The 17,338-nt window shown below is 44.3% G+C and overlaps 2 protein-coding genes across 6 annotated transcripts in view; one reads left to right on the top strand and one right to left on the bottom strand.

The window, feature by feature from the left end:
- Positions 1 to 248: 248 nt before the first annotated feature.
- LOC135366789 (centromere protein I-like) lies at positions 249 to 16,115 on the bottom strand. Of its 4 annotated transcripts, none has more exons than XM_064599706.1 (16): positions 16,013 to 16,115; positions 13,315 to 13,443; positions 13,094 to 13,221; positions 11,810 to 11,917; positions 11,507 to 11,602; positions 10,115 to 10,198; positions 8,606 to 8,692; positions 8,195 to 8,254; positions 7,243 to 7,351; positions 6,166 to 6,239; positions 5,354 to 5,536; positions 5,181 to 5,257; positions 4,621 to 4,786; positions 2,814 to 2,938; positions 2,417 to 2,693; positions 249 to 429 (listed from the first exon to the last, which is right to left on the bottom strand). In XM_064599706.1, the coding sequence occupies exons 3-16, from the start codon at positions 13,187 to 13,189 to the stop codon at positions 331 to 333; spliced, it is 1,641 nt and encodes a 546-aa protein (XP_064455776.1). In that variant the 5' UTR covers positions 13,190 to 13,221; positions 13,315 to 13,443; positions 16,013 to 16,115; the 3' UTR covers positions 249 to 330. The 4 variants fall into 4 exon arrangements, with proteins under 4 accessions (XP_064455776.1, XP_064455773.1, XP_064455775.1 ...); XM_064599703.1 differs by lacking the exon at positions 16,013 to 16,115 and adding an exon at positions 14,869 to 15,079; XM_064599705.1 differs by lacking the exon at positions 16,013 to 16,115 and adding an exon at positions 14,869 to 15,079 and having other exon boundaries at positions 13,103 to 13,221.
- Positions 15,851 to 17,338, top strand: part of LOC135366786 (piezo-type mechanosensitive ion channel component-like) — a 21,945-nt gene continuing 20,457 nt past the window's right edge. For both annotated transcript variants that reach the window (XM_064599700.1, XM_064599699.1), the window contains exons 1-3: positions 15,851 to 16,109; positions 16,176 to 16,274; positions 16,346 to 16,612. In XM_064599700.1, coding sequence (XP_064455770.1) covers positions 16,046 to 16,109; positions 16,176 to 16,274; positions 16,346 to 16,612 — 430 coding nt within the window. In that variant the 5' untranslated portion in view covers positions 15,851 to 16,045. The remainder of the gene's footprint in view (positions 16,110 to 16,175; positions 16,275 to 16,345; positions 16,613 to 17,338) is intronic.

Below are 17,338 nucleotides of genomic sequence, written 5' to 3'. Positions count from 1 at the left end.
CGCCTGCTGTCATGGACGGACCTACATATACATGGTTTGCGCGTCTGCTCTGCAATGTGCGTCTGTCGCGCAACTAACTAAGAATGCATGCGAAACGGGACGGAAGATATGACAACTGAACGAAAATAAGGAGGTAGCTCGTCTGCATTGCAACGCCCGTCGCGCGAATAATCAACAGTTGGGCATCCCTAGGCTGCAGGGTGGGTGCTAGGCGCAAACGGGTCAAGAAAAGAATAAACCTTGTAAGCGAAGAATCAAATTATTTATTTTGCACTTTCTACGGGTACTATAAACAATCTCAGTATCAAACAATATCAACATTCTCTTATCTTATCTGCATACATGCAAGGCGGACTGTCGTATAAGTTGCACCACTGAAGGGCAATAACCTGAAAGGTACTCCACGTACTGGAGCAGCAAATCCGGATCCTGAAAGACAAAAAGATGCCTTCTGTGACGTGGAGCAGGACCGAGCGAAGGACCACAGGCGAAGAACAGGAAGAAGAGGGCATGGTTGCCAGATTTGGCTATAAGTAGCCAACCCTGGCTATTTTTGGTTTTGGCTGGCATTGTAGCTTCGAGTTGGCCACGTGGGCTGCCACCAGAACCAGTGGCATCACTAGGGTACACACCACCCAGTGCAGGACATTTTTCGTCCCCCCAATGATGGATCCTTCTCCATACCAGGCGATACACGATAAATAACAATCGTACCACATGAAGACAAAAAAAGGAAGAGGCAGAAAAAGTTATTCCACCTGAGACATTACTGTTGCGTCTGCGGAGAGGAAAGAATCCGCACGCCTGCGCATGCAGTGCGGATGGGTGGCTGAATAGTCACCTTTCTGGACTGCAGCGCCATCACTGAGCTGGAGTTAGGTGAGCATCATGGTATGCGTCTCTTTCCGCCATATACATTATATGTGGATTCGCTTATGACATGCATTCCATTTCTCTTTCATTTCAGCTTTATGATAATTGTTTTTACGACTGCGATTCTGAAACATGCTCAGTTAGGGTAACTTCTTTTTTTGTCACCGTAAGAATTCCATGTAAAGGAACGAGGAGAGATACAGGTGGTTGGACAATACAGCCCATGGTGCAATGTCTCCCCGTGTCTTCCAAAACTATTTCAGACTCAAAAAACTTCCAAAGCCAGCAGGTTGCATGGTTGCATTTCCACGGTGAAGAACGGGAGATCTGCGACCACACCGGGTATAGACGGAAGTGTGTGCATTAACTCGCAGTGTGCAGCTCACAAAGCATACAAAGTGTCTGTCTAGCGTCCCGTCTTCTTTCCGCATCAGGTCTACGTTTGATCCAAGCAGACTTGCTCGCCATCAGTGCCCCTGCAGCTTTCGTTTTCTTTCCGTCGCAGAAAAGTTAGTGCAGACGTTCATACATGTATCCTCTATCTACTTATTTGTTTTAAAGATAACAGAAAATACTTCAATGGGGTACAACAAACAACAGCCTGTTTACAGGGAACGTGCCGCAGAATTCATGCGACATTCTTTTCCAGTCGGCCCATGACACATACTAACCACCCCTGTCCCCAACTCCTTCCTGCTGTCCCCTTCTGAGCACAGAAAAGAGGCTCACCCGAAAAGATGGCTGAATGCTCAAACAGACAACTCATCGCACAACAAGAACTGCACAACTCGGCAAGCAACATGGCTTGTCTACTTTGCTCTCTAGCCAAGGCGAGACTAGCCAGAGCGTGTGCGCAGAGCGACGGATTCTACTTTCTCCGCAGACCCAACAGACGTCACGTGTGACTGTGGCGCCCTCTGTGAGGTGCAAGCGTAAGCGCTTTACTGGGCTCTTCAGACACTTTTCCACCAAACTCAGAATCTCCCCCTTTTTTTACTTCCACTTTACCGCTATCGCTGTGAACAAACAAACAAACAAACGACAACAAAAAATCACATGCTCGCAGGGACCCCTTTCATATTTTCCGGCGCCATCACACCGCAGAAAAAGAGCGGAAGCGGCAATACTGGTCCAGTGCGTCACCATTTTCCGTTGCATCACCCGGTGCACTTCGAACTGATTAGTCACATGTCCCCATGGAACAACAGCAATACCCCTGTTACACGGGCATCTTTCAACGACCGTTGAAACCAACAGCCTTGAAAAACTCTTATCGCAAGCACATATCGTATCAGCCTGTCCAGCAGTATTGGATTCAATGCCCTCTTAGAAGTTGACACATAACACGCCTGGTGGCGCTACTCGCGTTTTTTTCTTCAAAGGCAGTTGTTTTCAACGGTCGTCGAAGGCTGCCCGTGTAACAGGGCTGTAAATGAACTGTCTTGAAAGCTGTTTTTCCCCAAGGTGGTTGTAATGACAACTGAATAAACAGCCCAACAGGTTCCACGTGAACAAGCCACGTACTGGTAAGATCATGACGTACCCTCTTCAATGCATCTGGTGTTATCCCTTGTTCTGCACAAAAATTCGCAAGAGGCAAGTGAAATGCAGGATGGCGCCAAAGGGAAAAGGCTTCATGCCGGGGCCCAACCCCAGCCAGAGACTCTGGGCTTACTGGGTGGGTGAAGTTTGGAACATTGTTGGTCTCTTCCCAATCATGTTTGCCAAAGGAACTTGTCACCCATGCAAAGCAGCGGTTGAAGTCTTGTACAAAATCAAAGTTCGCGTACTGCTTGATTTCCTGCACAGCCTGCCGGCACCTGTGAAGGCGGCAATGTAAGATGTACTCGCATTATTGATTTAACTATCAGCGCTGTTACTTTGCTGTACATAGTTAAGTAGAATGCAGCACATCGCAATTTTTCCCAAGAAATTTTCACCTGAGCAAGAGCTTGCAGAACTGGTCCAGGCAAAGTAAGCTTGAGGAGTAGAAACAAGCTACAACAACAGACCACTGTGGTATGTCGCAGACGAAGTATGTCGTTTCCTCATAAGCATCCAGCAGCTAGAAAAGATAACAAAAGCAATATTAATAATGTCAGAGAAAAGAGACAGACCATGTCAAAGACACAAATCTGCACACAGGGTGACCAGAAATTACAGAGGTAGACAACACAGAAGAAGTTACGTACAGTTAAGTACAGTTAAATACAGTTGGCACCTGTTTATCTAGACTTCTCTTATATGGATCCTGCACTGTTAGGACAAAAAACATGGTGCAATCAGTGGTTATCTAGGAAGAGCAGCACCCCTGTCAAAGCACCTAACACAATCTATCTGTCTAGAACAATATAACCATATTATCAACCCAAAATACAATTCAAGCTTGTTAATCTTTCAATGAAATTAAAACAGAAGATAAATGATGATATACTACACAAAATTTTAACCTTCCAGGCTTTCGTCGCAGCAAGTTCGTCCACCATGTCACTGAAGTAATTTTTTTCAGTGTCTTCTCTTTCTACACTCAGCAGAGTAACATAGCAGAGTCAGTCTTCCAATTTCAGACTTTGATGCTGGTTCGCTGGTGGCGAAGGGGCTGTTGTGGTCGCGCCAAGCCTTAGAAGGGATGGTGGAAGAACGACAGTGGAGCATGCAATAGAGCGCAAGTATCGCCGCCACCGACCCCATTTCTTCCTAGCATTTCCCCCCCAATTCCACCAGTAAACAGACACTGACAAAACTGCATTTTACTACATTTACAAGTGAACTGAGAATGCTCAAAAAGGCACTAAGATGTCTAATACTATACAACTCCTATGAACAAATCACGGCACATGCTTAGGGTTCTTCGTTTTTGGGTTTTATGATTTTACAATTTGGGGAGGGGGGAGAATCGGGTGCTGTTTACACGTGAGAAATCGGGGAAGAAACCGGGCGTTACGATCTCTGATATGTCATCGCGGGAATTTTCGGGTGAAACGAAAGGCATACGAAACAAGCCGCTGTTGTACACACTGGGACCAGAAACAAGAATCTTCATATTTCAGCTCGGAACTGGGCCAGTGAATGACTGCAATATGCAAACACTTGCCAGAGCCCCACAAGAGCTTACCTTTGGCTCCTGCATGAGGGGATTATAAAAGCAGGACAAATAGGTTGTCACCAATAGCTCCTTTGCTGATACAGTAGGACCTCTATATAGTGAACCCGGATAAAGTGAATATATGGTTATAGCGAAGCAAACCCAATCCCAATCTGTTGGAACCCCCAGCCATGAACTACTGATGTAGTCAAGATACTAATATAGTGAAGTTTTTTAGTGGTCCAACCAACTTCACTATAATGAGGTTCTACTGTATTACGATTCACCTTTCCGACGCTTTACCTAGAACGACAAGTTGAGGGACCGCAAGGATTGCGGGTAGATATCGGGTTTTACCCGAATCCTTGAAAACTTGTACGGGGGGAACTATCGTGGAAAATCGGGTTTAACCTGTGGCCACTGAACCAGTGGTAGGCACTCGCAAACTAAATGCGCATCGTCACAACGCTTGTCTGCGATTTTCCCTGACTTCAGCTGCTTTTGGCAAATTTCCCTGACAATTCCAGGTTTTCCAGGTTGGTAGACACCCTGTGCAGAACTACAGACCACAGAAAGCACGAGAGCATCTTCGGCAGCTCGACCAAACCAAGCTAAGCAAGGTGTACATTATGTAAAACACTCCGAAGAAAACATTGACTAACCATGTTGTAGAAGTTCAGAATTACTAGGAGGATGTCAGGAGGTGGGATACCATGGAAGGTAGGTATGACTGTCACACATGAATCAATGTACTCGAGCAGAGACGTGATCGCAGTTGCAGAATCAACTTCGTCGTCATCACATGCGTCACTGTCAAAAATACGAGCACTGAAAGAAACAGGATATGACTTCAGATCACGAGCAGCACTCTGCTTTAGCAGAACCTGAAGTCCGTTCATGGGCTGCAGGTAAGACCTTTGCGGTTTCAAATTTTGCGAGAGTTTCTTTTTTTTTATTTATTTGAGGTTTTACTTCAGGAGTGGTAAAACTGTAAAACTGGGCAACATCAATTGGAAGGGCACATTTTCAAGATGTTCATTTCCTGGCCAATTGAATCTGCTCCAAAATTGGCCTAAGATCAATTCGAGCACTTGCTGACAACAGAAACTAAAGATGGCTAAGGCATCCCAACACACTCTGTCAGGACACCTAAGGATAAACTACGACGGGAAAGATATCTGCACCTTTTAAAATGTAAGAACCCCGGCAAACATTAACTGACCTGCGACCTTCAGACTCTGCAACTGCTTGTGCAATCCAGTGCTTGCACAACCGGGTGAGGCATTCCAAAACCTCCCGCTGCAAGAAAAATGGTGAAAACAGTATTCTGTAACCGCAAGCCTTTGGAGCGAACCTAGGGAGCGCTAGCATAGGGCTATACACAAAAGTACTAACCTGTTTCTCAAGTGAGCCAAGCATGAATATTACATGTATGGGACCCAGGACAAATAAAAAGGCCTTCGCCGTGGATGACAAGGAGAGTCTCGACACCAATGCGAAGACAGCTGAAGAGTGGAGGTCACCGTCCCAATATGGAAGGTACTTGAACAGAAATTTCTCAACGCCAGGTACGTTTTCCTGCATATGGTGCGAACAACTGCTGTGAATTTTGCTAAAGTTACTGGAATTTACTTTCCACACTAATTTTACGAAAGTTCGCCAAAAATGAATACCACTGACCCCATAATTACCAGATAAGTAGATTTCCCCACAGACTTTTGCGACAAGTTTGCTGAAGCACCCCGTACACAGTATGTTAGAACTATAAATAGAGCCTGAAGTTTTCGAGAAATTTTTTTTTCTAAATTTGGGAGGTAAAAATCGGGGGAATAAAAATGTGCTCTAAATTCATGTGAATGTGTGTCGAAAAACTTCCAATATGTTAAATTTAAGGAGAAATCGGGCTCTATTACTCTAACGAACTGCACTGGTTTGGTACAAACAGTGATGTAATTTCTGTTTCCTGCTATACAAGCTACCTAGTGTGCATTGCTACAGAAGTTTCAGTGAGGGCAATTTGCTGGGTAAAAATCGGGTTTCACCCTAAAGAGGCAACCTTTAATTCGGGGTGCAAATTCAGGGAAGAATCGGGTTAAACCCTAAAACTTCAGGCTCTAACTATAAACTGTCACCACTGTACTACGAAGTGAAAGTCACAGCATAGATGCTTACCCAGGCCCTTTGAAAAGAGAATTCCTTAAGCTTACCCCAAGAATAGATGCAATAGTGACAAGAGTTTCCATGGTAGAATGTCCTTGTTGGCCTTCCGGATAGAAGAATGCTGTTTTGGGGGATGCAACAGAATGAGGAAGTGTGAGAGAAGAGAGTTGGTAACAGGAAGCGCACATCAAGCAACATGTCACGTCAAATTAAACCTTGTGTGATCGTTTAGTGATGATGACATACTCTTACTTATATAGGTTCGCCTCTTTCAAAGTCTGTATTTTGAAACTGTCATGATATCGAACTTTTTGAAATCAGAAATCAAAACATCTTGTCACGACCAACACAGCCTGTGAAACAGTGAACAGTATAGAGTTCCAAGAATTCATAGCAGATATAGTAGTAAGGATATGCAACAGTATTACCTATTATATCTTAACAACTTTTAGTATTCTCCATAGCCCAGCCCTAGAAATTGATTTTATCAGAAAGTTGAAATCATTCTTATCTGTTGCACAATCAATAGTACTGCTTTAGAATGAAGAGCACACTGACGGTCTGTTCTTTTTTTCGACTCTTTGTGGTTGTTGTTGCTGTGTCGGTAGCGTTTTGTTCGCTTTACATCTGATATCACCTGTGTTATCATTATGTGGGTACTCTTATATTCTACTTGTTATGTTTAAATTTTGCTGCTATTGACTGCTGGCCAAGCCAACAAACCATTATGGCTTAGGCGGGTCTGCCTTCGTGTACATTATTTGTACCCAATAAAGTGAGATTCAGATTCAGAATGACATCGTTTTTTTTGGTAATTGCTATAGCTAGAAATAATAGAATAACGAATGTCGTATTCGGATATTGTGAGCCGCATTTTTTCACAACACAACACTCCCCAGTTGTACATAATTGGAGAATGCTCGGCGAGCTGTTCAGCGCCCCTGTAACGTCACATTTAGACAATTGGCATATCAAATGTTCCTGTTCGCTAAGGGACATGTGTCAGTTAGAATCTGATTTTGCAACACAACAGTCCTCCGAGTCCAACAATGGCAGTGTGTGACAGTGAGAGTGTGTCACCATGTAATAGTAAGTGCATGGCAAAAGGTTTCTGGGGGACTTGCCATCACGCAGGCTGTGAAACACCCAATCAGACATCTGCACTCGTAGATTTGTAGTGGCTCTGTCAATTCCTAGATTGTTCAACAGACTTGAGATGTCAAGAGGCCATGTCTTTGGGAAAAAGGTACATTAAGGAAAGGGAAGGAAATAAAGCCTTGCACGCAGTAGCAACAATTAGATAAAAGGCAAAATTAGCAAGAAAGAGCAGGCAAGCTGGTGGCAAGCAGGCAAGGCATAGACCAGCAACAAAAGGATATAGTCCAGCAACGAAAGGGCCATAGATAAGGCCCCGGGTTCTCCGCGATTCCGCGAGATATCGCGAAATCCGGAATTCATCGCAGAATTCTTCATTTGACACGGAATTTCACGGAATCCCTTATTTTTAGGGGCATGCTGATATGTAATGAATAACAATGAAAATATTAATAACAATGAATAATAATAATAATGGATAACTAAGAAAACGACTGGTGACTGTGCAGTTGGGTCTGTGCTCCAGATTTATTCAAGCTGTAGTGGAATGTTGAAGGGAAAACCCCGTAAAAGCCCCTATGAAAGGTCTTGAGTCACAAATACCGGCAAAAGGCTGCCGGTATCCCCTTCCTACCGGCAACCGGCAGAGCGTGCAAATAACCGGCCGAGCCGGTATAATACCGGCCTGGTGGCAACCCTACATGTAACAAACGTGCTTCTTGCTTATGTGCTTGGGTTTGAATAGAGTCCTTTGGTGGGGCGGTGGCAGCACAGTTTGTGAACTGTTTGCTCAAAAATGAGTCGCAACAACTCCCTACTTTAAAATGCTTACCGAGATAGTTATGTCACTAATATAGTAATAGTATGTCAGTTTTATTTCTCACACATTAGTAAAATAATTTTTCTTAAATGGTTGCTGGTCCATTCTGGTTTAAAACAGAGGGACCCCGAGGCTTATTATGGTAACAATATTTTGCTTACCTCTACGTACTGCCCTACGGCGTGTTCAACCCTTTCTGCCCGTGATGCATTACCATTGTCCTGCAACGCAAGAAGAAAGAAAGAATGGCAAAGATAGCAGTTGATAACTGATTAATTGCGAAGCCGTGCATTCCCGAACAGTATCATGAAATGATAGCTGCTGATGAAATGAGACAGCTGCTTCGTAGCACTTTTCCAGGCACGAGAACACATTTTCCGAATACGATACAGCCGTCTGCCGCTGGGATAATGACATGCTTGATGAATAAACATATATACTACGCATGCAGCAACCCGTAGCTTCGCCTTTCTTCCTAACCAGTTTGCATATATGGCAATCTGATTTTATTTTAATTCAGTTTTGTTTGTTTTCTTACACGTAATTTAAATTTAATTTAATGCAACACTTACATAAAGTGTGACAGGCCGCTCAATGTCACCCTTGAATCGAGCTTGCGATTGTTTCAGATGTCGCACGTATTGCAGCTTGAGGATCTTCTGTGGAAAGATTGCACCATGAATAGGGATTAAAGAGACCACAGGTTAGTAAAAATAGTGTTGAGGAGTAAACAGTTTAGTTAGTTGTTCGCATATCTAATAATTTCCAGTGTTTCATATTTTCATGGTTTTGTCTATGATTCTACTCCAGTACTGACATGAATAAACAGCCTTAACAGCAATTGACCTGAATAACAGCCTCAGTAAGGACACAAAGTCCAACCCTCTGACTTGGGACGCTTAAAATCCAGGCAAAGGAAACAGGTCGCTGCCAGTTATATCTTCTGTTAGTGTAAGTAACACCCCTAGGAACTACCACAAAATAGTTCCCCATACGTGTCCATCCAAATACGTGAGGTATAAAGACTGCGAGAGTAACCACCCATACAATATAACCAGGGCCTGACTTTTTCAGGTTATATTTTCCAGCAAAATTGAGAGAGGGGTGGGGATATCGGGTTATATTGTGCTTCAATAATTCTGGTGTAATTGGGTTGAACTGAACCTGATTCAACCAAATTCTGGTTGAATCAGGTTGAACCAAGGATTTACGCCTGATCCACCCCGATTCAACCAAATTCTGGTTGAATCGGGGTGGATCAGGCGTAAATCCTTGGTTTACTTGGCGCATAATACACGACACACCAGTAGACACAGAGTATCAATATTTAGTCTATGCATCTAAGAGGCACTCTGTTTGGCAAAGCTTCAGTTTTGACAGTTTGCATTAGCATATTTATACAGTTACAACACAGTTTCCACAGTTGTGTGTTAGTTGTGATGACTTCGGATTTCTCTCAGGTTCAGCAGTTTTCGGGGAAATATGGGGTTAGACCCTGTTTTTCCTGATTTGAATCAGGAGGTAAATATAAGGCATAACCGGTATAACCCTAAAAAGTCAGGCCCTAAATATAACTAGGGAGTGACTTTTTTTGGGCTAAAAGCCCCCCCTCATATTGGGGGGGGGGGGGGGGGGGGGGGGGGGGGGGGGGGGGGCTATATTTAAATATGTAATTCGGGGAGAAATCTGGGGATAATTGTGCCTTCCGGTGTTATCTGGTGTTCTTGTTTCTCCTCTTGTCTATCAAGTCCTTTCCCGACATTCTTCTTTTTCTTGGGTGACCTACCAGCGCTAATCCCTGAAGGCAGAGACCATGCCGACACACATGGTTGACCCATTCTTACATGCGTTACACGTGGCGACCTTTGATCATCTTCAGTGGAAATGTCACTGGGGGCTATCATAGTGAATGGAAATCAGGGAGAAATCGGGTTCAACCCAAATTGGTCAGAGGTCAGTCCGAGGTAGGGGTGGGGTGGGGGTGGGAATAGCCTGGAGGAATCGGGTTTAACCCCAAAAAGTCACTCCCTAAATATTAATGTAATAGTATGTCGTACAATATTTAGAATCTTTTGCCCTACTTGTTTTTTATCCACCATGAGATCAGATCCGGCTTGACAGCTCTCAAAAATGCTACCCAAGTTGTTGATGTGGTGGGAAGAAGGCTGCGAAGAAAGCATACATGTCGTGAGCACGCAAAGCAGCAATCAACCCTGCTAAAACTAGAATGGCCAGGCTTAGCTGCAAAAGTTTGTCCAAAACATATATAAAACGCAAGCTGTGGCTTAGCTACTGTTTTGTGGAACCTTGTCCAGGTATACAAAAAAAAGAAAAGAAAAGAAAAGAACAAGAAGAAAAAGCAACTGTAACAGGGGTTCTCAAACTCTGCGAGGTCAAGGAACTCACATTAATTTTTTTGCACATTCAGTAACCCCCCACATCCCCCCCAACATGCGACATGTCCGCAGTGGACAATGTAATTGCTTCATGAAACAAACAAAACTGACAGTTCAGCACACACTCACACATCTTCTCGCTAGAGGGTCACTGGAAACACATTGTGCACTCTTTTCGTGAAGCATTAATCCGTACCTAATTTTATCTACACAGTATAAATGGTAATGCCTGCATGTACAGCAACACATTGTTTTACGACACGCCCCATACATGCCTGAAGTTTTTGGGAATATTTTTTTTCTAAATTCGGGGGGTAAACATCGGGTAAACGAACATGTGCACTAAACTCATGCGAATTCGGGTGAAAAAACTCCCGGTATGCTAAGTTCGGGTAGAAATCGGGCTCAGTTGCTCAAACTAACTGTAATGGTTTGGTACAGACGGTGATGTAACTGCATTCGCTGCCAGACGAGTAAGTTAATGCATTCCTATACAGACATCCCAGTGAGGGGAATTTGCCAGGCAAAAATCGGGTTTCACCCTAAAGGGTGGACCTTCAATTCGGGGTGCAAATTCGGGGAAGAATCGGGTAAAACCCTAAAGCTTCCGGCTCTACCATACAGTATGTGAGAGGAAACAGAGAAGGAAGGGGAAGGGATTCTTCTCCCACCAGCGCTCAACTGATCCCAAAACAGTTTCCCCGATTCCGCGGTTAGACGTGACTGCATGGCCAGTCGCGGTATGGGGCTCCGTAGTTGTATCCATGCTCGCGGCAACGTATATATATTATGGCATTGTATGTTTACTGTGTGTATTTCGTGCTGCTCAATGACTGGCTGCGGAACCTTCGCGAGACATTGCGGTACCCATTTTGAAGACACTTGGCTTATAAGATCATGCAGTGCAGAAAATTAGGACACAAATGCAGGGGCTGCTCTATGAGTATTACAAATATGACAGATGCCAGCAATCTGCTTCTGTGACACAGTACAGTTATTCCTGCTCCCATGAAACTGCCAGACTGGCACACTGAGACCATCCTTGGTGATTGTAATCTAAAAGATTTAGGTACTCACATACTTCTTCTTAATTCGGTTCAACAAATGAACCGCGAAGTTTGTCACAGTCGACTTTGACGCCAGTAGAACAAGAAGATTTGATGCGTGTTCCTGCTGCAATAACAAAAATAAATGAAAGTAGAAACTACCCTACCCATTCAGCAGTGCCGACAAATATCCAGATATGGGCCAATATACATACACAGTTGCAGAGAACGTGCACTAAAATGCCTAAAAATATTCAATAAAACTCCAACAATAATGCCGGATCTTTGTGATATCTGTCGCAAAACTGATGCACCACAAAACAGTAATGCTTACAATGTCCACGATGTCCAACTGTAGCAGAACTACCCTGAATATCACCACTAGGTTTGCGTCGTCTGCTAGTAGCTGAAATGCAGCAGTTATCCACTTCACAATTTCCACCTGCATTAAAGTAAGCAGGTCATCTTAGTGACAAGCTTTGCTACCTAACAGTTTTATGACCCAAACAGCCGTGCTAACCACATGGACAGTAAAAGTGTGTAAAGGAGATCTCGCGCAAGCCGTAAATGCAGAAGATGCCAATAATCGAGTTAAATGTGGGCAAGGTTGGCAAAGCGCAACTTCACACTGTTTTTCGAAGGGGCCTGTGCAGAGGTGCTGACATTGGAGCACTGCACGGGCCACATTTTTAGGCCCAGGCCCGGCCCGAGGGGTAACACAGGCTCGAGTCCAACCTAGGTCCCGGCAATGTACGGCTCCGGACCATAATGGTCAAACCCGAGCCCAGTCCAGGCCCGCAAAATGAAAGCTTTACCCGGCCCGGCCACACCGGGTTTACGGGAAATGCCCGAGCAGTGCTCTAGCCGACGCTGCAGCAGGATCTTTCACACGTTGCCAAAAATGGGAAGGAAGGCGGAAGAGGGTGCACTATTAATAATATTTTTATGGGATTCAGAGATTGCCAGTGCATCACGGTTGACGACGTGATCGAGGATCTTGATGCAGTGGGCCTCGATGAGCATTTAGGTTTTTGAGCTGAAGTTCTGCATCTGATACAGAACCAGCGATGGATGTTCAGGTGGGAGCTCAAGTCCTTCTTCTTCTCACTCCACAAGGGACTCTCGATCCTAAATTTTTCCCTTTAATATTCAATATTCTATATATTTTCTTAAAACTTCATTCCATATTCGATTGAAATTATGAGTCGAATATGGAATTATACGTTTGAATCGCAGCGATACCTTTTCCAAGCTCAATATTCCAGAGTTCCCTCGTTAGCGGAAAAATGCCGGAAGAAAGGGTACGAAACAAAAGTGAACTCTGCTTCAGACACAACTTTATCGGAATAAGCTCGCTGATGTAATTCTGGCACACGGTTTAGCACACTCGTCAAATTTATAGTGGGGAAAAAAAAGAAATGAAAAAGGATCTTCTATAAGATGGACTTATTACAACCCTACTCACAGCACTGACTTTTTTTTGCCAGACCCTAAATTTGAATTCTTCACCGATATGAAAGCAGCAAAGGGAAGTTCATGTTAGTAGCGCATGGAAAGGCACGTGGCAAATCATGTTACACATTTCAAAGCTCAAGCAGATATGCAGGCAGTACTTCACTGTGCATGCCTTAAGTCCGTTGGGAATGTCCCGTTTCGCTAGTGCAGGGAGAAGCCTCATTACCGCCTCTCCAGGAACGTCGTAGCGTGGAATCATGCATTTCAAGAGACGCTTTGAAGTCGGAACACCTGCAAAGAAAGGAAGAGGAGCACTGTCATTCAATGACTGCTGACATTGCATACAGTATAGCTAGAATGCAGTGAATATCTGAGGCCCCTTACCATATGCATTCCGAGCGATGACGGTGCTCAGCTCAGTGAGGTGCTGTCCTAAGAGCCCGTGGTGTACAGATTCACTCTGAAGCGTTTTGCATGACGTGCGACCCACTTGACTTGTTGCCTTCCCTTTTCCTTGAGAAAACAATAGGGAATATTAGGGCACAGGGATTTACCCAGCACCCCGCGCATCCTCAAAAACAGCAGACAGGGGAGTCGCCCCTACCCCGTCCGAGAGAGCTCCCGATATAAGGAGTCTCAAGACAGCAATCATAACAAGAATTAGGGCTATGCCAGTAATAACATTAACCAGAGCAAGTTTGGAGTAGATAGCGTATCCGAATCGAACACATACGCAACATATGTACGGACATTCATCAGATATGCACGATATACCTGTTAGGAACCTTCACATGAAGCGGAATTCACTTTGATACTCTCGCTTCTGAAGTTTTTTTGGGCTTATGAGCGTGGCTGCAGAACTGCTATTTGAATATATTAGGCCTGGACGGGAAATCTCTCGAATTCGAGGTTGTAGTATAGAATTCCATACTCAATTCTCAACTGAAACTGAACACACAATTATTCACACAGCCATAAACATCTCAGGACGGCGATCACAACGCGAATGTGTTATCGCATTGTCATAGTCATGCCGTATGAGCGAGGGTAGGTGATGGGAGATGCATGCGTGGTTGTGGATGATGATCCATCTGACTCTTAAACCCGGAGCTGCTTTGCGAGAGATCCCTGCTACGGAAAATATCTAAGCATCAAAGCCTCTTCTTGCATTTGCTGTGTAGGTCACCTGTACACCTACGAGCACCGACAGAGCTTTCGAAATAATTTGACCTGCACCAGTATTGCATTACCACTGGCCATGCCATTCTGTACACCGATTAGAGACGACACAGACAGGTATGCATTCGAATAGAGGAAATTATGCAGCCACACAAACTATTAGTGACTACTTGGAAACGTAAAAACAGGCTAAGACTGAATGAAATGACCAGTAAATTACATGGAAGTTGGCATATCGCAGCAACATCTCAATCATTACATGACAATCTTACATTACATCTCAATCATCATGACATTCATTCGTACGTGGTATACATCCGCCTATTGAAAAATCTGAGAATGCGAGGTACCTATGGAAGAGGAACCTGAGAAACCTGTACGAAGGCTCATATAGCGGCTATCAAACACTTTTAGAAATGGCATTGTGCCAAATTATTGTGTTGGGGGTAACTATTTACATGTGAACCAATTACGTCCCATGAAGAAGCATGAGCAAGGGCTACACAGACCACAAGAACAAACAAACAAACTCGTTTGCGGTAGCTGCTCTCACCAGGCGGCTTCATCATGAATTTGGTTCACCAACTTACCTGCGTTTATCCTGTTTTGTCAATTACATGCTTCAATGCATGAATTACTCAAGTTACGACAGCACACTTGGAATAATCTTGTGCGACAATTACTTTTCCAATAAAATCATTTAGTTATGAAGCTCTTCTAGTTCGAAGTTTGAAGTTGCGTTGTGGATGAGTCGCCTACCTTCTGCGAAAAACTTGATTGCCTCCTCCATTGCAAGATTGCAAAAAATATGGTCAGATAAAATCATGCACTGACGTTTCCATGCTGTTCAGTCCTAGTTCAAAGCATAGAAATCATAAGTACAAAGGCAGTAGAAAGAGAGTTCTATAGTTCAAAGCTGGTTCAGGGTAGAAGGTGCAACAGAAAACGCATTCGGCTTCGCGCCATAGAACAAGCCAACTTACTATCCAGAACCGAAGTCGAAGTCGTTTTCAAGGGTTAGAGTGTTGCCAGCTCTACTGCATTTTCTTGCTGATTTTCGCTTATGGGTTGCGAAACACAAATTTATGCAACTTCATTTTGTTGTGTCTTAGTTGATGTGCAGCTGGCCCTTGACTTTTGCGAGGATTGGGGGCGGAGGCCCCCGAAAGGCGAAATTCAGGAATAACATTAAAGGAGTACAGAGGGCCATCCAATTTTTTTTTTAGATTAAGATGTCTGACGAAAGTGTGTGTGTTATTTTAGCGAATAGCTCGAAAGGTTTTGATGTGTGCAATTTATTTCCCAGAAAAAAAGAAAGAAAATAAACATAAACATGGCTCCGCGCGTTCATCCTTAACTCGAACGTCACCGATGACGTTACAAGAAGAACTCGTTCTGGTTCGCCGCTTTTCGGAAGAAAAGTGGTGCACCAGTGCTGCACTGGTTCTGCGCCAGTTCACGAGGTCTATGGCGAAAAGAATGCGAGAGGGTTGCACTATGGCGGGCTAGAATCTTTTCCTTAGATTCCCTAGAATCCTTCTAGCCCGCCAGCTCCGCCCTCTCGGTGGAAAGGGCAGATCACCGAGTATGCAGATCACAGAATATGCAGGGTGTCCCAAGCAACCCCGTATATTTTGTCCCCAAAATACACACCCGTATTGCTGACCTCGATTAACCACAGCAATGTTTCGTGAAACAACACGAGCAAGCAAGAGGAAGAAGAAACTAATTTCACGTGCCCACGCGAATCTGCGCCACATCTCGCACGTTCACATTCGAATGTGCACCCATTGTCTTTCGTGTTATTTATTTCGTGGTATTCTTCGTGGAAGCACTTAATTACTCTTGTCAATTTTTTCTTCGTCTCAGATCACAGGAACTGTTCTCCTGCGGCTTGACTTACCTCCTTGTTGCACTCTGGTCGTAAGGAAAACGTATGGCCAAGGCCACCATAACTTGGCTTTTGTACCGTGTCGCTTTACCTTTTGCACTGCTTACGGGTGAGTGCTCTGAAATGCCAGAAAGTTATCTTTTAGTAAGTGTACGCCATTTTACAATGTTTTCAGCGGTGCTGCTCCGGTTCAGCGTAATATCGCTGACGTACCTAATTTTGTTACTGGTTAACCCGTTATTGCCAGGACCATGCGGACGCAAAAAGAAACCAGGTACGCAGTTTGCCGCATTGTACCATAAATGGCGACGTGCGTTCGATTCATCCTGTTTCCTACCCGTTCAGCTCCTGCTCTCTATTTGAAAGTTGTCGCCGGCACATGCACGATGGTATATCTCGGCCACATTACCTACCAGCTACTGCTCCTCGTAACAAGTACAGGCGACAGCGTTAATATGCCGGACATGTGCTCCAATCGGGAACGAATACTCGCCATTCTTGGACTCTATCGTCTCAAGGGACTTGCAGTCCTGGAGGCACTACGCCTCTTTGGAATAGACTTCGTTATCTTCGTGATCGCTGTAATATCGCATATTTACTACACGCGCCAAGGTAAGACCATATGGCAAGCGTACCGTCTGACTCTTGCGTACTCTTCATTTCATGCGTGTAAGCGGTTCAAAAGAGCGTTACGGAAACTGTTCGAGCTTACACGAATGCTGTGGCAAACCTGTAGAAATTGTGTGGTTTTCTGAAGCCTCGTAACTTCGACGATTCAGATACGTAATAGCTCTGCTGTACATTGGGCGGATGTAGATCCGTATCGGGGACCGCTGGCTTTTTTTAAAGAAAAATAAGAAAAGCAAAAAGCAACAAATTAGCAACGAAATGACCCTCGTATATTGCGTGAAACGTATAAAAATGAAATTTTATTGCCCGTTATCGCCGTCTTTACTGAGGACCTTCTGGTCTATCCCTAGGCAGTCTTCACGCCCGCACCGGCTAGTGCGTGCATGGGAGGGATTCGCATCATAAAAAATAAAATCAAAAGTACATGTTCAGAGGAAAGCTTCTCGATTCCGTACGACAACTGTTCTCCTGTTATGTAACCTACTACGTCTGCATCGGCTTCGTGTCGCAGAGCTAAACCACCCCTATTAAACTATATTTTACTGCACTAGTATGTTTCCACTCCCCACTGAATGGAAGACACCTGTGCTTCTAGGCATTGAGCACAACTGTTCATTGCACATATGTCTCCAAATACTCTTGACTGGAACAGTCTACCGACGACCGTTGCAAACGAACAAAATATGTCCGACGACCCACAGCGGGGAT

This window comes from Ornithodoros turicata, chromosome 8, assembly GCF_037126465.1.
Source record: "Ornithodoros turicata isolate Travis chromosome 8, ASM3712646v1, whole genome shotgun sequence".
NCBI classification, from domain to species: domain Eukaryota; kingdom Metazoa; phylum Arthropoda; class Arachnida; order Ixodida; family Argasidae; genus Ornithodoros; species Ornithodoros turicata.
This window is presented reverse-complemented; position numbering and strand designations above follow the sequence as displayed.

Coding starts and splice junctions, on each gene's coding strand:
- LOC135366789 (XM_064599703.1), bottom strand. CDS start 14,935: ATGATTTTATCTGACCATATTTTTTGCAATCTTGCAATGGAGGAGGCA. Junction 7,352..8,194: donor CCGTAGGGCAGTACGTAGAG/GTAAGCAAAATA, acceptor TTTTTCCCAAAG/ACATGGCCTCTTGACATCTC. Junction 5,258..5,353: donor TTGGCTCACTTGAGAAACAG/GTTAGTACTTTT, acceptor TTTTTCTTGCAG/CGGGAGGTTTTGGAATGCCT.